Source organism: Squalius cephalus, assembly GCF_949319135.1.
Source record: "Squalius cephalus genome assembly, chromosome: 20".
Classification (NCBI taxonomy): Eukaryota; Metazoa; Chordata; class Actinopteri; order Cypriniformes; family Leuciscidae; genus Squalius; species Squalius cephalus.
The window spans coordinates 9,776,104-9,802,274 of NC_137141.1; the positions used below are offsets into that span (position 1 = coordinate 9,776,104).

Below are 26,171 nucleotides of genomic sequence, written 5' to 3' on the forward strand. Positions count from 1 at the left end.
TTCTCGACTGGGATCGTGTAGAGACTTTGAAGCTGCATTGAGACGGACATTTGAACCTTCTTTGAACATTGGTATAGTTGGTTGCAATTGAAGTCCATTCTGTGTAGAAAAATCCTGGAATGTTTTCCTCAAAAACCTTAATTTTTTTTCGACTGAAGAAGGAAAGACATGGCTGGCTGACATCGGGGTGAGTAAATTATCAGCAAAAATGTTTTTGAAAGTGAACTAATCCTTTAACATGGGGACAGGAGAGGTGTCGGTCAATACATGGGAAAACAAAGTAACTTGAATTACTTATTTGAAAAAGTAATAGTTTGTTGTAAATTTAAAAGTAATGTGTTACATTACTCATTACTTGAAAAAAGTAATCTGATTACGTAATTCGTGTTACTTGTAATGCGTTACCCAAAAAAACTGACTGATGCGTTACTAACAGCTTGCGCCTGCGCAAACCCTCTTTTGGCGTAAACAAACTACTGTCAGGATTTACTAAAGACACGTCAGGAAAAATTAGCGCTGAAAAGGCGTGAACACGTTTTATTTTTGCAGGATTTCCCTTTCAGATGCAAAATTTATGGGAGGAGAGTATTTAAATGAATAATGCAAGGCGATTTCCTAAGTTTTGCTCTAGTCAATTTACTGTTATTTGCATCTTTATTTACCACCCAAAAAAAGCATGTCTTAAACCAGACGCTAATTTGCTCTGGTCTTGGTAGATTGCGTTGGTCATTATGGAAATGATCCGGCTGTGTTCTTCAATTTGCATGTCGTCAGTAGATCACGCGCAGAACTTTCCACTCCCATCTGCGCTAATTTGCCCTGTTTAGTAAATCTGGCTCACTGTCTGTTTTCATTGTTACTAAGGTGGTCTACACCTTGCCCTAACCGTTTAAGCCATTGAGAAAGTGCAGATATATTTATGTCTAGCATGAAATTCCCCAGAAACGTGTACTCATTTGTAAAGAAAATATTCCTTGCGAGATTCAACCCGGAGACGGATCCAATGGTCTTTAGCCAATGGGAGCCAAGACACACAAGAAGACAAGCATCAATATTGTTGCTCAAACTAAGTGCGTAACTCAAGTGAATGCTGCGTCAAATCATGTTTGTTCTTGCTGTTGCTTTATGAATTGATCAGATTTATGGCATTCGTTTTATGTCGATTCTACTCTACACAGCAGCTCTTGACTGGTCTGGTCGCACAGGGCCGTGAGTGTGAACCGCACGCTGCTGTAATCATTTGGCGGGTCTCATGTAACTGTGGTTATTAAGAGCAATTTGGACTAATAGACTGGGAGGGGCGGCTCAGACTGTTCAGAGAGGGCCCTGTGTTACTTTTACCACCATGACTGCCAGTGTTCCTCGCACACCATCATAATAGCAGCATTCTTACGCCGATATCTGATCCTTTAGTGCTGGTTTGTTGGTGGACTTGACACGTGAAAGACAGTCTCTATAAGCCTGTGAGAGGGAAAAGAGCAAAATCAATATACATTCCTGTCAATTGATTCTTATGTCATATAAAAAAAAAAAAGTTAATACAAAAGTTTGCATTTTAAAAAAGCAGATAGATGCAACTAAGAACAGAAGCACACTGTGAGACATATAGACTTCATCTTTAAACTGTTTATGGAATGTTGGCTTCACTCGGTTTGGTTTATAAACCATTTCTTTTACTATGGCATATACTTACAAATCATTTAAACAAGCACTAAAGCCTAAATGTAAAAAAAAAAAATAGAGTGAAACTTATCTTGCAGAGTTTGTGCTATTAAGTGTTATTGTAGTATAAATGCGATACTAATATAGTTCTTATTAATATTTTGAATTATTTTTTATATTTTATATTTTTTTTATATATTTTTTTTTAATGTTAAAGGTCAGTAAGCGATTTCTGAGAAACACTGTTGATATTTGAAATCAACCCAAACAAACATTGCTCCACCTCCAAAATGCACGAACACACAATGCAAGAGTAAATGTCTCTTTATCATAGCAGAAGCGAAGCAAAACAAAGCTTTGTGAAAAAGGAAGAGCAAAAAATGAACACACGACACAAGAGAGTTGTTTGTTAGTCGCCAGCAGCACAGCAGCTCCAGACAAACAATGACACTCAAAAATGTCCTGTTGCTAAAGCTAACATTACAACAACAGCATATCTTGGTTCTGTGAAACATAGCAAATCCAACAACACTAATATTTTATATTTTATAATATTATCACTGGTCCTAAAGCTGTTGCCTGATCGTAACCCTTCTTTTTCCAGTGATATTCCTCTGACCTTTTCTCTTTTGTAATGTCTCTCAGCCATCTCTCTATCTACACTCTTTATCAGGGGTGCTGCAGCCCCCCTGTTTTCACAGAATTGTAAATGCAATGCATTTACATACATTCATTTTTAGCATTTAGTAATTTTATTGTAATAAACACTTTAAGGGCCCTATTTTAACGATCTGAAACGCAAGTGTCAAAGCGCAAAGCGCAAGTAACTTTGTGGGCGGGTCTCGGCGCTGTTGCTATTTTCCCGGCGGGATAAATGACTCTTGCGCCCGGCGCAAATCTAAAAGGGGTTGGTCTGAAGTAGCTTCATTATTCATAGGTATGGTCTGGGCGTAACGTAAAATAAACCAATCAGAGCATCATCTCACATTCCCTTTAAGAGCAGACGTGCTTTTTCCTTGGCGTATTGCTATTATAACGGCGGATTTGACAGGCGTGCGCCAGGAGCGGTTCACAGATCTATCTATCTATCTATCTATCTATCTATCTATCTATCTATCTATCTATCTATCTATCTATCTATCTATCTATCTATCTATCTATCTATCTATCTATCTATCTATCTATCTATCTATCTATCTATCTATCTATCTATCTATCTATCTATCTATCTATCTATCTATCTATCTATCTATCTATCTATCTATCTATCTATCTATCTATCTATCTATCTATCGATCGTTTGTAATAATATGATTTGCAAAAATGAAAACTGCTGCTTCTGTGTAGATTAGAGAATCAAAGTGTATGCGCGTTGTGCACGCTATACATTATGGTCAAGCATGTGCCCTTAAAATAGCATAATGAACAACGCGCAACGCGCCACTGACTTTAGACTAGGTTTTTTCTGGCCAGTGGCGCAATTGTTTTATGGTACAGTAAAATAGCACCAGGGATTGTTTGCGCCGGAACACGCCTTCTTTTTTGCGCTGAACCGCCCAGGGAGCGCAAGTTCATTCCCTAGTTTAGCGACGTGCTTCTGTGGAGGGAAAAGCGCGCTTTGCGCGGGTGCAAAATAGGAATGAAACATGCGTCGGTGTACAAAGTCAATTGCGCTGGGTGCAAGATAGGGCCCTAAGTGTGCTATTACATTTTTTTATTTATATGTTAAATTATGGGGTTTTTTTTAAACATACGCGTGTGACTTCATATTGTAACTGTTAAAGAATAAATCCGCTCTTCTCCTGCACCATGCACCATTGGTGTTGTGTAAGGTAGGCAGGTTTTCTGTGCCCAATTTCTATTTCCTGTCGCTGTGCAAGCTTTTTTAGTGTATATTATAGTGTAAATAGCTCAATAACCCTTTTATTTTAAAGGCTTAATTAATGCGCCGTAGACCGATCCTTTGCATTACGACTGCAAGCAGAATCAATAATGTTAGAAATGTGATTTGCAGTCAAATGTCCCGGTGTGAATGCTGTTTAAACAAGTGTTCTTCACCCATACTCTTGTTGTACTTTGACGTGTTTTATAGACATTTTAGTGTTAACATGATGTTGTTACACATAGTTATCTAGACACCAGAATATTAAATATGAAATATATATAAAAAAATAACAAATTAAGCAACCACCTAGAAATGTGCCAAAAATGATTAGAACAGCATGGAACCACACCCACTCATATTTTCTTAATTTTAAAACAATTTTCTTCCAAAATATATACAGAATCATTCTTTACTAGACTGTATTGAAAGTCTTTTGGTCCAGTGCTGTGATGTGGTGTCACTGGAACGTCACTGGAAAATAAGAAAGCATTTTAAGTCGCACAATCTAGACTGTATTTATAAAGGTAAATCCATGCAGTTTAGTGCATGTGAAAAGTGCACACTAAAGTTCCCTGCTTTGCCTGTGTTGGCTCTGTTAATTAATGCCACCTCGCATTGGGGAGATGGAAAACATGGCTTGTTTTTAAAAAGGTATTTGCCAAGATGATCCGTGACGCTGTGTTTTGACTGCCATGAAGACGGCTGGAAAAGAGCTATTGTCTCATGCAGAACTCAGCCAAACACGTTTCATAGAGCAGGACGGTAAACGGTGTAAATGTTCTTCAGATGCAGTCTGTCCACCACAATCTAATCTTCACACTTCGTTTTCATTTTATCTTTTTTTTTTTGTCATTCACTTTGTGGTACACCGAGGCTAAAGGATCCTGTGGGAAAAGGCACTTTTGATTGCACCTTTACTCAGATAACAACCAAAAACAACACATTAATATCACAAAATACTACACAATAATGTCATAATCACCTGCTTGTTCTTTTTTGAGGTTTAATCAAAACTAAATATAGTAATTCTACCAGAAAATGTTTATATATATATAACTTTTTCTGTAGTAAAAATAAATACATTTTCCACTTGAATGTAATACTCGTTTTTATAAATAAATAAATAAGTAACATTTCCCTTATGCAGGTTTGTAGCACTGTTTTCCCCTATACTGTAAGAAATCTTTCTTTTGCAGCCTCAGTGTTGTGCCGACACATGTTTCGTGTATTGTTTGCATAACAGCTTCTGACAATCAATATGTTGCACATAAAATCTTCCATTGAGCCAGATTGTTTACGTTGCGGTTTGCGCGGAGCCGCTCTAATTGCTCGATGCTGAAATGAGCATTAGCCGTGAACCTGTGATGTTTCTCTCTCTCTTTGAACGTCGCTCTGCGAGTCCAGACAGGTAAATGCACACAAAACACATACGGTAGGCCTCTCAGACAAAAGCCAACACAGGCCATTGAAAATAAACCTATATAAGGATGGCTTGCATAAGAAGTGATATAAGACAAGTACAGTATGTGACTGTTAGTGTTGGCACAGAAACTTGATGTTCTCTATCAGCGATAGGTGGTTACACATGACTAACAATATAATTGTCTGTTTTAGGATTAAACATGCTCAGATATTTTTAAGGAATTGTGTGCTAATATCAAATTAACGTAATTACAACAGTTTTTGCTCTGTTCCAGAACAGGCATGCTGTCTACTGCCTACTAGCCTTTTAAGTGAAAAGAAACTTCTGTATAAACCGGTGTTTTTGATAGAAGCCATAAAGTGTTTCTACCAACAGCAATATACTGCATTTATCACTAGATGATGAATATCAACATTTTTAGGGACAGAGCCTCAAATGATGTCTCTAAGCAAGCATTAAAGGTAGGGTAGGCAATATTTTTATAAACACTTTTTGTCATACTGGTTGAAACTGGTCTAAATATTAAAATATGCACATATATCTTCTCTGGAAGTCTCAAGACCAAAAAATGTTCGTCCAATCATTGCATTGGTTCCAAACAAAAACGTCAGACAAACAAACGGCAGTCGCCTTTTACAGTTCCTCCTGAACCAAAACAATGAGCTTATGCTGCGTTCACGCCGTATCATAACCGTAATTACAAGATTACAACCCGTGACGTTCTACCCGGAGCTGTTCACGTCCTCAGACTCAGATATATGCGTTTCTATGTCTATGTTTCTATCAACGCCGAAATGAATCTGCAGCAGTCAGGTGGTACAACTAAAGCTCTTTAAGCTGTTTATGTTCATTATTATTGTATGTGCTGTTATGTGCTTTGAGACATGAGGTAGTTTAATGCCGTCTCTCGTGATGTTTTTGTTTGTTCTGGCTGTACGTGTTCATGTGTTTTGAAGGAGGTGTGGCTTTGGAGACGCTCTGAAGGGAGGGTGGGATCTCATGCTTTCAAAGCTAGTTTGCTATTGGTAGCCCCTCTGAAATTACCTACCCCACCTTTAAAGGAACAGTTCGCCCAAGAATGAAAATTATGTGTCATCATTTACTCACCTTGGTGTCAATTTTGTATGCATATTGCATAGTTGTACTTGTAGTCAATTGTTTTATTTGTGATTAAGCAATGAAACATGCCAAATTGTGCTAACATCATTTTTGGCCAGGCAGTCATACAAAGAAATTATGAACACATGCAAAAAAACTTAGGAAACCAACAAAATATTAATAACTGATTATGTTTCTGTGAGCTTGTATTTTTTTCTGTATAGTAAAATAAAATCTGTAGCTTTAGTTTTGTCAAATAAAAAAACTTTAAATTAAAATAAAATATAATTTGTTCTTCCCTTGTATTTAATATATATATATAAAATATTTTGATTACACTTTAATTTAAGGTGACATAGTTACATTGTACTTACTCAAATAAGTACTGAGTGATAATAATTTACATGTACTTATTATAGAGTTATGGTTATGGTTTGGTTTAGGGTTAGTTACTTGTAATTATACATCATTTACTGTTATTACTATAGTAAGTACATGTTTTAAGGTTACACGTTACTACATGTACTTACTATAGTAATGTGAAAAATGTGAAATATTATTACAATTTAAGAAAAATGTTTTCGATTTGAATATACTTTAAAATGAATTTTTAGCATCATTACTCCAGACTTTAGTGTCACATATTTTCTACTCAAGAAACATTATATTTGATCAGTGTTGAGAACAATTTTGCTGCTTTATATTTTTGTAGAAACCATGATTTAAAAAAAATCAGGATTCTTTGGTGAATTTAGTCAATTTAATGCATCCTCGCTGAAGAGTTAATTTCTTAAAAAAACAAACGTACTGACCCTTTCACGTACTAACTTTTCAACAGTAGCTCTCACACACACACCGACCCTTGTGCATTTACTCCAGTTGTGTCATCACAACAAAACAGAAGCACTCTGACCTCCACTAAAATATGTGATTTTTAGGGACCATAGCAACTAATCTGACTAGATAGATGCATAGATCATCTTCAGTAGAAGAGCCACGCTAGGATTCTGGCCCTAATGCGCATGTTGTATTTATGAGACACATGAGGCAAATAGAGGATTTTTTTGTTAGTTTGCATCCAATTACATTACGGCACCGAGCCGTTCTGGCTCCGGATCACCCCTCAAACAAATACGTGTTGGCCCTGAAATAAAAGTTTGGTTGTTTGGGAGTAGTACGGTTGCATGGTGTCTGATTGTTGCAGTCGGCCCATCGATTTCTAAAGCTCTAGTAGCATGTGTGCCCCTTCTTGGCGTAGTTCACTTCCTGGAGCTCGAAACACACGGACCACACAGGCGACTGGCAAAACTCCAGCTCTGCTTGGCTGCCGTCAGCTTTCTCCATTTCTCTCCCCCTCTCCGTCTACTTCTGATCCTTCGACTGAGCGGGCGTTCGGCCTCGTCCTGTCCTTAAAAATCCTTTTTTCCCCCCTTTGCTAATTTCGCGAGATCTGCCATGTGAAATAACCCATTGTTTCACTCTTCAGAGGAGTCGGCCCTCCGCGGCACAGCAATTAAAGAAATGAAATCTAGACGGATGTATGTTTCCCTTTCTTCTTCCATGCGTTTTATTCCCTGTGTCGCCGAGGCGTGATTGATGCTCTCTGACTGATATTTGATGTTGAAAGCGTGCTGGTGTTTAATGAGCACAGGGTGTTATTGTGAGTCACGCCACTATCATATGCCAATTTAACATAGCATTGCTGGCACACGGTGTCTATACCCGTATTATTTATCAAGGCGTTTTTGCATGAAAACAAAGAAATGAGACTACTTTATTTGTTTCCCCTCCCGAAGCAGTTTTGTTTCTCAGCCTTAAATGAAATATTCAAAATTTTTGCCATAACAGGATCCTTTTACTTTAATGGAGACGTGTTTATTTGAATATTTGAGCTCTACCGTTGAGAGATGTTTTAGCACTGATGTAAACATAAGGGGATTCTGCATGTCTCATAGGATATGAGCATTAGGGATTTTCCTCTCGTTCAAGCTGAATCATTCACATCCCTTTTTTTTCACCCTGGAAATTGTGCATTGGACTTCAAATCCTATAAAGTCTTTTGCTTCTGTCCTCTTCAATGGTGCTCAGAACATGTTCATAAGACACACTAGACAGTGATGAAAGTGATTTCCATTTCTGTAAGCTGTGTTGGATAAAAGCGTCTGGTAAATGCCATAAATGTAAATATTTGGGTTATCAAACATGTCTACAGTATATGTGTCCCCTCCAGAGTTTCAGAATAACCAATGTCCGTAATCAAAAGTCAGAAATCTCGGTAACGCTTTACAATATGGTTACATTAGTTAACATGAACTAAGATACAACATTTATTAATCTTGTTTAATGTTAATTTCATCATTTACTAATACATTATTAAAATCAAAAGTTGTATTTGTTAAAATTAGTCACTTTGAACTGACATAAACAAACAATGAACAACTGTATTTTTATTAACTTATGTTAAGAAAGATTAATACTCTAACAAATATATTGCCCATTGTTAGTTAATGTTAGTTAATACATTAACTAATATTAACAAATGAGGCCTAATTGTAAAGTGTTACCGAAATCTCATGATGGACATTTCTCTTGAAAATCTTAAAAAGATCTCTCTTAAAAAATGCCATACTCTTACTGTATGACAAAGTCTTTTCCCAATAAATCATCTTCAGTGGTCTGCATTAGGCTATTAAAGAGCAATACACTCTGAATTGAACTGACTTGAGCTGAATAATGACAATATTGTCTTTTTAGGGCTGTTTTACAGCAGGATTTGTTTCATATTTGATGAAGATGGCATCACTGATTCTGTTATTTTCCTTATTATTATGAAACTGCTTTAAAACAATGGCTGCATCTTAAAATCGCAAACTTCCCTAGCAGTCGAAAAACAGTGACAAAAGAAGTATGTCCGTATTCACAGTCCTCATAAAAGAGTAGGCAAAAAGCACATGGACGAGTGTGCATATGATAGACACTTTACTATCCCATGAGGCCACAGGAGAGAATTTATGAATGACAATGAAATTACGTATCTGACGCTGGTAGGTCACATGATAAGGGCAACAGGGCTGATGTAGTAATAGAACATACTTTTTATTAGTGGTCGTGAAGTAATTTACCTACTCAAGAGAGTATGCGATTTTGAATGCAGCCAAACAGTATTGCAATGGTTCTAAACCCTGGTCCTGCCCCCAAATAATTACACACACCTGACTCAGGTCATCAGCTCATTAATACACAATCCAAGACCTGAGATGGGTCTGTCAGACAAAGGAGACACCCAAAATGTACAGTGTTGGAGAGCCACCAGGACCAGAGTTGAGAACCACAGTCAGTATAAAGCGCTATAGAAAAAGGTGACATGACTTGACTTGAGTGTGTAGACTCACAAATACCTTTTCATTAAGTACTGATGTATTTACAGTTAGCGGTTAGCATTATGTAAGCCTTGCTGAATTTTACAGCCACAGCAACATGACTTTTTCCCACTTTCAGACAGTAGTCCCGGACTAAAATGCATGTTTGAGCTGTCTTAAATCAAAGCTTATATCTTATATGTCACTGCCATTGTTTTGTCTCAAGTTTATAAAAGCTACTTAAAGGTAGGGTAGGCAATTTCTAGCAATTTCTAGCTTCTTCAAAGCATCCCCAAAGCCACGCCTCCTTCAAAACACATGAACTCACACAGCAGAGTCTGCAAAGCTTCACAAAAGACTTTAAAATATTAATTTAAAGAATTAATTAAAGGTTTGGTGTCTCGTGTCGCAAATCCAATGACGCTGGTTGTGACGATTCTCTCTGACCAATCAGTGATCTGCAGTGTTTACATGTCACATTTTAGTATCGGTACCTCAGCCGAGGTGGTACTATTTAAAGGAGAACTCCGGTCAATTTTAACATTGAGCTAATTTTTTTGTAAATTTGGAGTGCTGTCAGTACAGAGAACAACGACAAAAATCGGTGTTGCCTACACCGTGTTATCCTCTTTTTAAAATTTGCACCCTGTTGACTTCAATGGGGCAAGTTTTAAACCTGCTTTTAGCCTCTTAACATCCTTGATGTGTCATTACAAGTGCCCAGCCATGTGAGTGATTCCTTCAGAGTGAACACGGGTGAATCTGACTGCAGTAGATGTGCAAGATATGAATAAAAATTATGTTATTTCAGCCAGCGCACATACCTGTATTTTCTTCCTGTTTTCGGCTGAAGTCCACAGTAGTCGATTGTCGAGTTCACGCGCATAGGTTTAGTACGTGCGATCATGCGCCCGAACTCGACAATCGACTACTGTGGACTTCAACCGAAAACAGGATGTAAATACAGGTATGTGCGCTGGCTGAAATAACATCATTTTTATTCATATCTTTCACATCTACTGCAGTCAGATTAACCCATGATCACTCTGAAGGAATCACTCACATTGGCTGTGCACTTGTAATGACACATCAAGGATGTTAAGAGGCTAAAAGCAGGTTTAAAACTTGCCCCATTGAAGTCAACAGGGTGCAAATTTTAAAAAGAGGATAACACGGTGTAGGCAACACCGATTTTTGTCGTTGTTCTCTGTACTGACAGCACTCCAAATTTAAAAAAAAATGAGCTCAATGTTAAAATTGACCGGAGTTCTCCTTTAAGTGAGCCGTACCGAGACGTACCATGCAGTGGAAAAGCACCATAAGCCTCGTCTGTGAAACTGCGGCTTCATATCTCTTGTACATTTTTATTTGGGGAAAATATTGGCAGATTTGGTCACTCATAATAACATAAATAATGTGCGAGCAGCTCACCTTCATGCACACACAGAGGCCAGATTCATGTCGGCCCCTTAAACTAAATGAAACCGGTTCCCTTTTATTGATTGTTTCTTTTATAGCGTAGTGAGAGGGAATACTTTCAGGGAATTAATCACGCTCCCGACGCAAAGTGCTCTTGAGTGCAGCTAACATTGGCCTGTGAATGAGGAGCTGTGTTTGCTCAACTGAACTCCAGAGCACAATCAGGTTTTGCGAGATCGGAGGTAGCTCTGTCTCGAACCAACTGGAGAGCGGCCAAGCTTTTGCAGGAGTTGCTCTTTTCTTCTGTGCGATATTTACTTTACAAGCTATTCAGGGCAACCAACCAGGCCTAGACAGACAAGCACGGAAAAAAAGACTCACAAAGTCCCTCTTTAACACATATTCATCTCAGGTATTGACACAACAGTGAGGTTCCAATGAAATTAGTAGGGATGTTGAGCTCGGTATGGACTGGAAAGGGTGGATCATGTGTGATCGGTCCGAGCCGGGAAGGGGGTGGACGTGGGGGCATGGCGTGACTCGTACTCTTTATTGCAGGATAGAGGATTGAGTCTGTCCTCTTTTATGGGAAATGAATGAATAAACATTGGCAGGTCATTCTTTTGTCGTGACTCAGACATACTTTCAAGCATGATAGGTATAATAGGGAAATAAAGCAGTTTTGTAATTTGACTGTGAATTCTTTTGGATGGATGCCACGGTGTAAAACAACAACATGTACGGGCAGGTAGAAAGTCGATTTACTTCCCCTCCTTTTGTGTGCTGGTCGCTATTGTGAAAACTGAGATCTCTGTGATTAGAGATGCAGAGATCACTGATGCATCTGACCCACACACTGATCTGCACATTTCTTTTGCTGTGTTGTTTGGTAAATAATGAAGTTTAATTGTTGGTTTTCCATTAAAGGGACAGTCAACCAAATGTGAAACATTTACTCACCCTCAATGTCGTTCTAAACATTTTTTTCTATGGATGTACCATAATATTTATGATAAAAGCATAATAATGTATTTTATTCAACCTGTGTGCTTTATGTCATGTCTTCTGATGTCATACAATAACTTTTTGGTAGGAACAGAGGAACAGTCATTTTAATCTTGCCTTCGGTTTTAGATCTCAGATCTCACTTACGCTTCAAAAGGCAGAAGAGTAAATATTGATTTCTAATGAATTTTTGGTCTGTTCCTCTCACAAATCTATCAGGTTTAACCAATTTGAGGTTGTGTAGATGATGACTGAATGTTCATTATTTGGTGAACTGTCTCTTTAAGAGTGTAGTTCACCCAAAAATGACGGTTCTGTCATAATTTATTCTCTTTGTCATTTTAATATATTTTGGGTAATCCACAAACTGATCTTTTTCAGACAATGAATGTAAACAGTGTACAAAACTAATAAAAGTACCACAGAAATAGTCCATACTTCACATATGAAGCCATACGATTGCTTTATGTTCGAAATTTAAGCTGTTATTTGACTTGTGAAATCTCAATGGCTCATTTGCATCTCTTCAAAGACTTAATATAACATAAGCATAATAATATAATATTTATTCATCCTAATGCCATTCCAAGACATTTTGGGTAATCCACAAACTGATCTTTTCCATACAATGAAAGTAAACAGTGATCAAACACCATAAAACTATCATAAAAATACTCAATAATACAATAGATTTATCAAAATGTTTGTTCTTATTTGAGCTCTGAAATCTCATTGGTTCATTTGCATCTGTTCGTCACACAAAACTATTGTATGACTTCAGAAGACTTAAGAAATATAGAGCATGAACTAGTTTTACAGTACTTTTACGGTGCCTTTTTGTGACACCAGTATTCCCATTCACTCTCATTGTATAAAAAAAGAAAAAACATGTTTGCAACAACATGAGGGTGAGTAAATGATGACAGAATGTTCAAAATTTGGTGAACTATCCCTTTAAAAGTGAAATTTGCTCCAAAATGATAGTTCTGTCATCATTTATTCACTCTAACGTCATTGTAGGATATTTTGGGGAATTTACAAACTTGCTCTTTTCCGTACAATGGACCAAAGAAACCATACAAGTACCACTTTTGTGCTTAACTACAAGTGTTCTGAAGCCATAAGAAAGATTTGTGTCCAAAATGTATGTTTTTATTTGAGTTTATATCTGTCCGTCACACAAAACGTTCATATCACTTCAAAAAGACTTGATCTAGTTTTACAGTGCCTTTTTTAATGCTACATCCCCATTCACTTTCACTGTATATTAAAGAGCATTTTGCATAACATCTCTTTTTGAGTTTCTTGAAAAAAAAGAAAAACATACAGGTTTGGAACGACACGAGGGTGTGTAAATGATGATAGACTTTTCATTCTTGGGCAAAACATCTCTTTAAAGTTGGTCCGAATCGAGCAGTACAGTAGGTGTATTAACTGCAATTTCTGTCTGATATTGTTCGGTAGGACACAGACAGAAAATGGAAGACCCCCCAAAACCGCCGCTGTTCTCCGAGCGCCTGAGCGAGTTAGAGCGTTTACGCCAGACCACCATGAGAGTTGCCGTGCAAACCCAGAGTCCCCGGTCGTCTCTCAACGCCACGCCGAACTCCTTCAATCCACAGGGGCAAACTCAGATCTCAGGTAAACCGGCCCAGGCATTTTCCTTTCCATTTAACGCAGATATTTTAGTCTGTCTGGCCGCCGGCCTTCCTCTGGCGTGATCTTTAATGGCGAGTCGCTTGGTTTGTGTACTGTACAAACATCTGTATTTGGAGAACAGGTAGGTTTATTCAAGGCATTTGCCGAAGATAAGCCTGCAGAGATAAAAAGAGAGTGGGTGAGAGACAAGCTACATGATGCAAGAAATAGAAATGTCATACAGTTGTTTTCATAGTGAATCAGATTTAAACAGGAGATACTGATGGACGTGCCAGGCCTGACAGTCTCAGATCCCTTTGTCTACTTTTACTGGAACGAGGCATTATCTTTGTTTGGGATTGGCTGCTTACATCACCTTAAAGGGATAGTTCACCCAGAAACGAAAAGACATTATTTACTCACCCTCATGTCATCCCAAAACCTGAGTTTCTTTCTTCCATGGAACACAAAAGATGTTTTGAAGAATTTTTATGCTTCTCTTGGCCAGACAACAACAAAGCAGCATAAAAGAATGATATTTACAACATATTTCAAGACAGTTTTAAGTGAGGAACAGACCCAATTTTAAATCTTCCCCTCCGTTGTAGTTCTCAAATCACACACAACAGGTTCTGGCGAAGATTAATGAAGATTCCTCTTTCTTTTTTTTTCCACGGAAAAAATAACAGCTTACGGGTTTGGAGCGACATGAGAGTGAGTAAATAATGACAGGTTTTCTTTTTTGGGTGAACTATTGCTTTAATTCCATTACATTTGTCCAAATATTTTCATTAGTTCCTGCTTCACTTTTGGCATATTGGAGCTTGGGGTATTTTCTTTTTTATTTCACATATGCGCTCAGCTTTAGAGTTTGCATAATGTTTGCCATTCTCTTGGATGGTCTCCAGTCCCACTCCTGTCGGAGCAGACGCTGTGTTTACTAGAATACTGTAGAAAGCAAACAGGAAACCGTTCTTGGCTCTGAATGTGATTAAGCTATTTACATACCATGGCTTTTTATACTAGTCAGCTCGGTCTTGGTCTTCATATTGTTATAAAAAGAAAGGTCACCCACTTTGTGTGCACAATGAGTCTTTTTAAATGTGGCTCATAAAGAAGGACTCTTCTAAGGGTGAACCTCAAAAACATGTCCTAGTTACCCCAAAATATAAGAAATGTATATTATGTAAATTAAATGATATATAAAACATTAAAGTCAATTACAATATGCAGTAAAATTACATTATAATCTAAATAATATGTATGTAATTTCAATTGTTTTGAATGATGAATATGCCATATTATATTATTATATAAAAAATTATATATTCTTTATTTAATAAGAAAAATATAATAAAATGTATTAATAATTAATTATGAATTGATTAATTAAATTAATAATTAAATAATTAAAAGCAGTATATATATATATATATATATATATATATATATATATATATACTTGTCATACAAGTACATCACGTATACTACGTCACACATGTTCCCACCCCTGCGGTCACGGCACGAAAATGTATTAATGCAATACAGTGAATGTCATCCGTCGGTGTCTCCCAGTGGCTTACATTATTCTCAGTTTAGTGTTAGCGATTAATTTATAGCAAAACAAAAGATAACATCTATTCTTTCATGTCCGAAAACATTATTTTGTCTTACATTTCAACATAAACTCAGACAAGCTCAGTACCGACTCATTTTCCGTCAGTTTATTTTCGTGAGTTGGAATATATGCAAAGGATTGTGGGCGATCTAAAGCCGCAAAGGATACATCCGATGCATCCTTCAAAATGAGCTGAATGAAGGATCCGAAACGAAGGCTGCCTTCCAAGAATCCTTCAAACTGAGACGACGTTTGATGACTTCAGGATGTAGCCTTCCGTTTGAGAAACGCCCAGTGGCTCTCTTTATGAATGGGCCATTGAATCATTGGTTCACCGGATTGATTCGCTCAAACCGCTGATTCATTCAGAAAGGAAGCACTGTTGTGTGTTGCTTCGAGACTCACAAAAGTTCTGCTCTGGCTTTATAGGTAATATTTGCGTTGGCAAAAATAAGCAAAAGCAGACAATATTGTATCTAAAATATGACACAATATTAACTCCTTATTTATTGAACTGTTGTATAAAATCAATATGACATTTGAACTTGTGCTACTCAGGACGAAAAATATCACACGCTTGTTACTTGTGTGATATTGCTTAACTATATCATGATATAAATATGCAGGCGCATGAGTTGTTGGCCTGCTTCATGGTTGTCACCAATCAACTGTCTGATGGTCCTGGGTGCGTTAAAAGCATAATTTTAACGTTATTTTTCGTTAAATTGACAGCCATATAAATCACACTCACACAAAAAAGCATTTTTGATGCTATTGCATGCAGATCGTGGTTCTGTCTCTGACTGGTGTCGTCTCATTTATCATCTTCACAGATCCGCGGCAGGCACAATCCTCTCCGCCCTGGTCCTACGAGCAGCCGTACACTCCTTACCTGAGCCAAATGACATCTCCCTCCATCCACTCCACCACCCCGCTGTCCTCCACCCGCGCCACGGGCCTGCCCACCATCAGCGACGTGCCAAGACGCCTCTCAGGTACACAAACGTAAATCACTAATAAGACCTTCATTATCTCAACTGCTTCTTTTAGACGGCAGAGAGATTAATAGCAGAATAAATGGAGACTTCTGCTTAAGTTTACACCTGAATTTCAGAACAGATCTCTACAATGTCTCAAACTGTGCTCAGATGCCAAAGCCTGTCAAAGTCAGCTATAAACTCAAGCATTTCTCAATTAATCAAATAATCTGAGCTGCTTGACATCGACTTTATTATGGAAGCTTGTTTTAGCCTCAAAATAAAAATAAAAAATGTAATTACGACTTTTTATCTCACAATTCTGACTTTTTTTCCTCACAATTGCGAGTTTTCATCTCGCAATTCTGAATTTTTATCTCTGAATTGCGTGATATAAAGCCGCAATTGTGTTATAAAGTCAGAATTGATGATATAAAGTCACAATAGTGTGTTATAAAGTCAGAATTGATGATATAAAGTCACAATAGTGTGTTATAAAGTCAGAATTGTGCCATATAAAGCCGCAATTGTGTTATGAAGTCAGAAATGTGAGATATAAACTCGTAATTGCGAGTAATAATCTCGCAATTCTGACTTTTTTTCTCAGAATTGCATGTTTATATCTCGCAATTCTGACTTTACACGCAATTGGGAGATATGAAGTTAGAATTGCATGATATAAAGTCGCAATTGCGTGTTATGATGTCAGAATTGTGAGTCAGTCTTTTTTCCTTACAATTGGACTTTATAACTCGCAATTGCGACTTTATATCTCATAATTCTGAGAAAAGATGTCAGAACTGCATGATATAAACTCGCAATTGCTTGTCATAAAGTCAGAATTGCGAGTTTATGTTTATATCTCGCAAATCCAACTTTATAACACGCAATTGCGACTTTATATCATGCAATTCTGACTTTATATCTCGCAATTGTCTTTTAAAATGTTTTATTCTGTGGCGGGAACAGGCTTCCATACTTTATAGCTCTCTTTATATATACTCTTAGGGTATTACAAGAGTGTCTATTTTTGTTCCTTAAGGTATTGTATGACAAACATTTGAGTCCAAATTGATATTTAAAGTCAAAATGTAGTTTTTCAGCCTGTACCTGCGAACATCAATATTATATAGACTCATTTTTATTACCCAATCAGCTAGAGATTTTTATCAGATAGGATAAAAAACAAGCCCCAACCCTACCTTTTTTAGCATTGAATATCCTGTTTCACACAGATACACGTCAGATGACAAAAGTATTGAAGTGAAATGGCGTTTCACTTGTTGACGCTACATGAATCATAACTGAGCAATTAAAGAGCACCCTCGGAAAAATTTAATCTTCCTGAGGGCCTTATCACTTTCTCAGCCAACCTCTCATTTGAGAAATGTGGGAAATAGTGTCTCAATGTGTCTGTATTTACTTTCTCAGCTGATCGTGTTAGCTGTGAACATTTGTCCAAACATTCATTCGCTTCTTTCTCCACTGAAGTCAAATCAAAGCATTTTTCCGCGTTAACTTTCTGCTTTGTAAGCGGTTGTTAAGTCGCCTGTGGGCAAATGTCTTCCAAGCAATAGCACCTTTAAAAATAGAGAGCATTTGAAAGAATATCTCCTCTAACCCCCGTCCTCTCCAATGGAGTCTTTGAACTCAACTCCCTTTTGAAATGCCTTTAAAAGGAACAAGAGTTTCTGACTCATGGAACTCAAAAGGTAAGCGTGTATGCATAATGTGTCCATGGACTTTGGGATTTTAGGTTCAAATTTATATTCAGGGATTCAGGGAAAGTGTATGTCATAAGTTCTACAACTTGTCCTCACTAGATCACTGTAAATGATCCGGCAGTGAAATGCTTTTAAAAAAAATTTTTTTTGACCCCAAAAAAATTATTATTTTTTTTTTATTACTATTTTTTTACTTCATCGGAATGGTACGAAACTTGGTAAATGTTTTGGCACTTCCTATGTGAACACACAAAAATGTCATGGTCCTGAAAAAAAATAGTCACACTTGTGCTCCTTGAGGTTGCTTTAAAACAAGATTTACGACAGTTTAAGTTGGAAATTTAATTTTCAGGTCTATGCGTGAATATAATGTAGTACCATAAAATCCCCTAAAAATACAAAATATTAACTAAAAACATTATCAAACTAAAATATAGTGCAATTTCTAAAAGAAATTATAATTCTGTAATTTTTGACTGCCACCCGAAGAGCACCAGAGGGTTAAAAGATCTAGGAAAGACACAAAATTTGTTTCATTGTTTTAAAATTGCATTTCAATACGTATGAGCTCAAAACAGTTTTAGATGGGGAAAATATTTCTCGTCAGCTTCACAAACACTCTTGAGTCCAAACCTTTGGAAGAGTTTGCTGTGACTGTGCCTTTATTAATGAAATAGGCACCAGATTGTGGTCCACCCACCCTTTGGGGGTTCATTTTGAAACAAACACACAGCGTGGACGTTTTCTTTAATACACCTGTTTGACTCTCCGCCAGGTTGGTTTTTGAACTCTTTTTTTTTTTTTCTTTTGGCTCCCCACCCTAACTGATTTCTTTGAGCCTGAAGCGAATGTGAAAGTTTAAATGACTTCTTGGTGTGGCTGCTTTTTGAACCCCGGCCAGCTGCCTCGTTGGGTTTGATTAGTTTAGATTTCACCCGGCTTTCATCTTGGAGATGTCGGCCTTTGTTCTTTCCTCAAAGAGACACACGCACCTCTTGGTCCTAACGCCCCCTATTCTTCCTCTGAGCGCCGCTGAATGGCTCAGCTTGGAGAAGACACGTCCCGAACGCATCGCACCCTCTGCAGCTGCTCTGCGTGGCTATTCTTCTCTATCGTGGGCTCGTGTTACACCTTTCAGACAGAGAGAACTGGTGACTGATAAGGACGCAGATGAAGGCATGAATAATATTACACAGAGAGCGATGAATTATCAGATTGGGATCACAGGACACTGGAGGACCATAAAGAACTTTGATATTCCCCAGTTGTGAAAGTATGTTTAAGGAGGGTGATTTACAGTACTTTGAAATATGTAATGACACAGAATGCATATACAGATCAAATATATACCTTGATTAAAAAAGAAAGTGGCTTTGGATAAAATATAAAAAAATATTTCTGAATATAAAAGTATTTAGAAAGATGTTTCTATTGCTCATCAAGGTTGAATTTATTGAATCAAAAATACAGTAAAAACAGTAATATTGTGAAATATTATTAACATTTAAAATATCTGTTTTCTATTCGAATATATTTTTTACAAATAATTTATTCCTGTGATGCAAAGCTGAATTTTCACTAGTCTTCAGTGTCACATGATCCTTCAGAAATCATTTTAATATGCTGATTTGCTGCTCAAGAAACATTTCTGATTATTATGAATTTTATGTTGAGAACAGTTTAATAATTTTGTGGAAGTCGATACTTTTTTTGAGGAATCTTTGATGAATAGAAAGTTCAAAAGAACAGCATTTATCTCAAATGGAAATCTTTTTTAACATTATATTGTCACTTTTGATCAATTTGATGCATCCTTGCTAAATTAAAGAATTAATTTCTTTTGAAAAAAGTATTATTGACCGTAAACTTTTGAACAGTAGTGTACATGTACAAAAAACAAAATACCATAATACATTTTTGTTAGTGGCTTCTTAGTTCAACTTGCTTTTGCTTTGAAAATCGCGAATGGCTGAGGAATGGGGAAAAAACGCAAGGTCTCGAGACAGGTTTTTTAAAACTGGGGCCAGTTGCATAAACTTATCCACTATGTTAAGACCGTGTCTTAAGAACTATTGTGAGCTATTTACTAGCAGTTAGTTACTAGGAAATCTGTCTTACTTTTCCCATTCAAAGTAGAACAATCTACCTTTTATGTAACTTAAGTTAGGATCTAACTTAATGATTAACTTTTTAAGACTAGTCTAAGCAGTTTATGCAACCGGCCGCAGATTTTAACTTGAGCTCATGTGCGAGAAGCTGCTAAAGACGCGAGCGCAATGGTTGTACACGTCTAGCGCGTTTACATAGAAAAACAATGGAAAAGTGGAAAAATGCGTTCTGTGTGAATGGCCCCTTAATGTGTCTTCTCAAAGTAAGCAGGCAACCCTGAAGCAACCTGAGGTCATAGGTCAGAAGATCGCACTGGTGATAGTTCACAGTTTGAACCCACATGGTCCTCTTGGTTACCAGCCTTGAGCTTCAGCTAGACCACACCATCCTTGTAATACAAAATGATTGATGTTGTATTAAGTTTAGCCAAAAATGGTCTGGCAAGAGCTGATAGCATAATGGGTTCATTCTCGTGAATGTCTGCAGCGAAGAGGGACTGTAATGGTGATTGAAGGTTGTATATGTGAATTTCTGTCATTGTTTTGGAAAAGTGACTAGGGTCTCCTCTCTTCTGCACTGTCCGCCTGAAGTGTCTTTTTTGTTTGGTTTGAAATGTCTAGAGTTGATAATGTGGAGAGGCAATCTGCTCATAATTGGCCACACATGTTCTATAAAGTTTGCCGAGCTGTCACTCATAAAGGACATGCGACCGCTCCTAATCCAGCAGATCCTCTGACGTGAAAGACGCCGCTGGATTTATCGCCATAATAGAGTACTTTACCTCAGCAACACGCTGAGAGGAGAGATGAGATTGGATTAGATGAGAGAGTGTTTGACGGAAAGAAAATTAGAAATGGAAAAGGGAATGAAAAGGGGAAATAGGAAAGGGGAAATAACAGGAAAGACAGGGAGAAATGGAAAGAAAAAGATTTTGGTAAAAAGATTTTTGTAGAGGAAAATGAAAGGAAAATATCTTTGTTTGTTCAAAGGAAAGGAAAGGAAAGGAAAGGAAAGGAAAGGAAAGGAAAGGAAAGGAAAGGAAAGGAAAGGAAAGGAAAGGAAAGGAAAGGATTTCAGTTTGCTTTTTGAAGTAAAGAATAAAAGGGGAAACTGAAATTGGAATATTATATTTTAGTTTAGAAAGAAAAAGGGAAACAAAGGAAAATATTTTAATGTGTAAAGGAAAGGGGAAATGGGAAAAGAAATGGAAAATAGAAAGGTAAGAAAAGGGGAAACTGAAATCAGAAAGGAAAGGAAAGGAAAGGAAAGGAAAGGAAAGGAAAGGAAAGGAAAGGAAAGGAAAGGAAAGGAAAGGAAAGGAAAGGAAAGGAAAGGAAAGGAAAGGAAAGGAAAGGAAAGGAAAGGAAAGGAAAGGGGAAACTGAAATTGGGAAGTTCAGGAAAGGGGAAATGGAAAATATTTTTTGGGTTTGTTTGAAGTAAATGGAAAAAAGGGAAAGGGGAAATGGTGAAACGTGAAAGGGGGAACCGAAAGGAAAAGTTTTTGGATTGTTTTAAGTAAAGGAAATAAAAGGAAATGGGAATGCAAATGTGAAATATAAAGCTTTATATTTTAGTTTGTTTGAAATAAAAGGGAAACAAAGGGAAATATTTTAATGTGTAAAGGAAAGGGGAAATGGGAAAAGAAATGGAAAATAGAAGGGTAAGAAAATGGGAAATTGAAATGGGAAAGGAAAGGAAAGGAAAGGAAAGGAAAGGAAAGGAAAGGAAAGGAAAGGAAAGGAAAGGAAAGGAAAGGAAAGGAAAGGAAAGGAAAGGAAAGGAAAGGGGAAATGGAGTGGAAAGAAAAGAAAAGAGGAGAGGAGTTTAGGATTGTTTATTTATACTCTTTAATTTAGCAGGCGGCTCCATTTGAAAAGCAGATCATGATGAGTCCACAGTGCAGAAATAGACAGATGTGGAGATGAGGAGATGATAAGATGTTCCTCTGGGATTCTCTCTCCTGGGGTTCTGGGAGTCACAGCCCATTAGTGGTTTATAATTTAAAAACATCTTGTGGTTCTAAGAGAGAAGATCGGCCCTTCTCTTTGGCTAATCGCAGACATGCCACCACATCTGAGACTGCTCATTATGCATCCTGTGGAAACTGTTTTTTCCTCTAAGCGTTTCCATGTGCGCTCCCAGTTTATCCCGACATTTCTCTTTGATATTCATATAAATGCGAGGATGCGTGTGTTTGTGCATGTGAGCGTGAGCGCACACGACGCATTCACATACAAACCCCTGGACAACCTTCAGTGAAGAAACAAACAGCCAACAGTGAAACTCAAAGCATTTCAGAAGCATGTCAGCACCGGTTGACAGTTAGTTTGCATATTGATATGTTATGGCCCGGTGACATTTTTGCAGCATTAGTCTTCACCTTGACCTTGAATCAACCCAAGCATTGTGTAATTCAGGTCACAACTAAACATTTAATTCATGTTTATGTTTTGCTAAGGTAATTAAAAGCCTGACAAACAAGATGAGCCAGTTTCTTCTGTTGGTCAGTTATGTTGGTCTGTTGGTCAATATGTCTTTTCCTTGATTACAGTTCCTAAGACTGAGCACTTGTTCAGAGAATCCATTCAGTGCGAAATGTGCAGTGACAAATCAGTTCAACTTTTAGTGTTTAATCCTGTTCTGTTCACACACAGTTTAGTATTAACTCCCAAAAAATGCAGGTACAACTAGTTGTTAATGACAAACTGAAATCTGCATCAGGGATGTAGGCTATATCTACACTTACCTGTGCCTGTGTCTGTGTGTGTTGTGCAAAAAAAAAAGAAAAGAATCTTAGGGAAAGAGGTACGAGCCTTGAAAAACAGCGAACAAGAACAAGCCCATAATAAACTGAGATAAATCCAAATGATTTATATAGAAAACGACCAAAATATTGCGACTTTATTTTACTTTATACTTTTCCATAAACAAAACACAATGCCTCTGTAGAAGAGGGTTTAAAATCGCAGAACATGTTGAGTCTGTGGTTTCTGTAATATTAACTTATTATTGGGAGATACGAGGGTCGAAAGCGCAACGTCTAACTTGGATCACGTGTGCCTTGATAACCAATCACATTAAAGCCTGGTGTCATTGAGTTTCTTTCAGAATTGCACAACAGTCAATCGCTGTTTGCTGTCATAGAAATGAATGAGAAGTGCAGTGTAAACTGACTCCTACCTGAGGCGAAAACTGTCCTTGACTTCTTTTATAAAAAGCTCTAAAAATGGATTAATCCAAAAATAATGCTTAATGGCAAACATTAGCCATTAGGTTGTGGGGGGGGGGGGGGGGGGCAGTTACGTTTTGTTTGCTAACCTTGGAGGATTTGCTTAAAGTGGCTTTTGTCAATTGCAATTTCAGGATGGAGTCGTCGTCCGTACACACACGGAACAATAATTTAGGGGATTCACTCCCATATTTAAATATGTTTTACTGTGTGTATGTGGCCTATATATGTGAACTTTTTTCTTGCTCTGTGAAGAGCCATTTTACAAAGATATGACACTTTCATACCTTAGCATTTCTCAAACACTGAATCTGGTTATTTATAATAACAAAGACAAAGTTGTTTTCACTCTATTCAAATTGTTTGGGAAAGCCTCTTCATCATTACTTCCATTAATTATTGACTGTTTCATCATTTTGAAGCAAAGAGAAATCCAGTTTATAAATGGGAGTTTTGTGTTAGGCTAGTTACTTTGAGTTGTGTGTAAATCAAGTTTGACAGCGCCCTCTTCTGTCTGTTTTAACAATGTCCCTTTATTCATTTCAGTCTAAATTGGTGTGGGTGAATCTTAAATTATGAGTAGCTTTAATCCTGAGTTTCAAAGTGGTTACAGTCAAAATACAAACTACAAACAAAAAGAAGCTAACTATTTTGATGCTATTTAAAGGGGCTATATCTTTACAAATCTATAAATATAAATGTATATCATTTGTTTTGTAATCAGGATATTTATCTGGTACAAAGACGAATACTTAAAATAGGATGTCAAAGGTGAGCTAATGAATTTACACTAAATAGTTGAAAAGAGTTAAAGTTACCCATAGTAGAATTATTGATTTAGCTGCAAAAAAAAAAAAAAAAAAAAAAAAAAAAAGAAAAAGTATAAAATGACCCACAGAGACTGAAAGAAATTAGTGAATAAGTTTTGGAACTGATCTATTTCATGAACTGCCAAAATGAATAGAAATGACTTCTACACGCAATGGGGTCTAAAAGTCTGACATCACATCAAAAATCTGGATTTTGTTTTTAGGATTAAAAAAATAAAACGAAATAAGAAGAAAATAATTCAGATTCTGCACTTTTCCTTTGTGACAATAGTAAAATAGTTTTTTTTAAAGGCACAATCTAATAAAAATTATGGAAACTTTGATGAAAAATGTATACAAATCTATAAATATCAGATTGTTTTATTTACTTTTTTAATCAGAACCAAAAATTATTCAGAGACCAGATATAATTTGTGATATTTTTTTTATTAGTGGGTGCAGAACACTATAGTTCATTTATGTAAGTGAGGATGGCAAAATAAAGTAAACTGTGACATATTATACCCAAAAATTCTTCATACAGTGGACTACCAGTAAAATTATTTAAGAAAAATTGGGACCAAAAATGATTATACTTTGACCTGACCATGGTTTACTTAAGTGTTTTTTCTTTAATTGCTAATGCAACCTTTTTACACCACAGACTGAACAAAATTAAGCATTGCTTGGTAAATGGTTGACCGAAATTGGTATTATCTAATTGTGTACTTAAATATAACAGCTGACAGCTGACAGATATTCAACCTAATTCATTTGTGAGACAGTCTATCAAAAGAATGGCCAAAACCAGTGAAATATCAACCGATTTTATAACTCGAGTTATTGTCATATTTTATTACCATTTTCTAAACTATAGCGAATAAACTGTGATAATGTGAGAAATGTTGAATAAATTTCGGTTTGACTGTATCTGGTACATACATTTGTAAAATTAAGTTAAAAAGCACACTACAATGAATATAATTAAAATTGTATTGAAAAAAGTATAATAACCACTGAGAGAACACAATTTCCGAATTAAAAGTCACTGAATACTGTTCTTTTCTCTCCACCAGGTACGTCGGATCTCAGTCCGTTCTCGGCCGACCCTCGGCAGTTTGAACGTCAGTTTCCCGGTCTGTCCACGCTCACAGAAAGCCGTTTCCCCAGTCCCAGAATGCACTATCCTACGACGTTCACGTACACCCCCACTCCGGTCACCTCCGGCATGTCTTTGGGCATCTCCACCAACACCCACTACCACACCTACTTGCCTCCACCATACCCCGGCTCCACCCAGAACCAGAGCGGGCCCTTCCAGACCAGCAGCACGCCCTATCTCTACTACGGCGCCTCGTCCGGGTCGTACCAGTTCTCTATGGTGCCGGGGGGAGACCGGTCCCCTTCCAGGATGCTTCCGCCTTGCACTAGCGCGTCCACCGGCAGCTCCCTCATCAACCCAAACCTGCCCAACCAGGCGGACGGGGGCGAAGCGGACGGCAGTCACAGCAGCTCGCCCACCGTGCTCAACTCCAGCGGCAGGATGGACGAGTCCGTTTGGCGACCCTATTGAGTACCTGGTCGAACCAATACCTGGTCGACCAATACCTGGTCGAACCGTCTCAATAGGCTCAATAGGGCCCAATAGAGACCTCAACGCAGCACTGTTAGCCTTAAAGACAGAGTGCGAGAGATAGTTGCATTTAGGCATGATCGGATTTGAAGCACAAACTCGTTGGTACTCATTGTTGAATGGTTGCAGTGTATTTTATGACTACACTGATGTTGTTTTGATTTTCTAATACAGATGACGATTTATGGCATTAGTCTGATTCATCTGACATTCCACATCGGCTATCGGTGATATAACAAACGCCGGTCACTGAATTTAAAAGGAATAGTTCACTCAAAGAAAATGAAAATGTACTGCCTCGTATCGTTTTATAAGGATTTTAGTACAACTTTAGATAATACAAAGTTCTTAAAGAGATTGTTCACCCAAAATTTTAAATCCTGTCATTAATTCCTCACCCTCATGATCTTTTTGATGAAATTCCTGTCCCTCCGTTGTCAGCTACGCAACTACTACTTTGTCCCTTCAAAGAGTTAATAAAGACATAGTAAAACTAATCCATATGAATTGAGCGGTTTAGTCCAAATTTGACTCCTAGAAGAGACATGATCACTTTATATGTTGAACAGATTGAATTTAGC

At 37.3% G+C, this 26,171-nt stretch overlaps 1 protein-coding gene across 2 annotated transcripts in view; it reads left to right on the forward strand.

Moving 5' to 3' along the window:
- runx2a (RUNX family transcription factor 2a) overlaps positions 1-25,779 on the forward strand; it is a 65,178-nt gene extending 39,399 nt beyond the window's left edge. The window contains exons 6-8 of one of the 2 annotated variants that reach the window (XM_079853586.1): positions 13,316-13,492; positions 15,941-16,102; positions 25,034-25,779. In XM_079853586.1, coding sequence (XP_079709712.1) covers positions 13,316-13,492; positions 15,941-16,102; positions 25,034-25,530 — 836 coding nt within the window. In that variant the 3' untranslated portion in view covers positions 25,531-25,779. The remainder of the gene's footprint in view (positions 1-13,315; positions 13,493-15,940; positions 16,103-25,033) is intronic. The other variant, XM_079853587.1, reaches the window with a different exon arrangement.
- Positions 25,780-26,171: the final 392 nt, after the last annotated feature.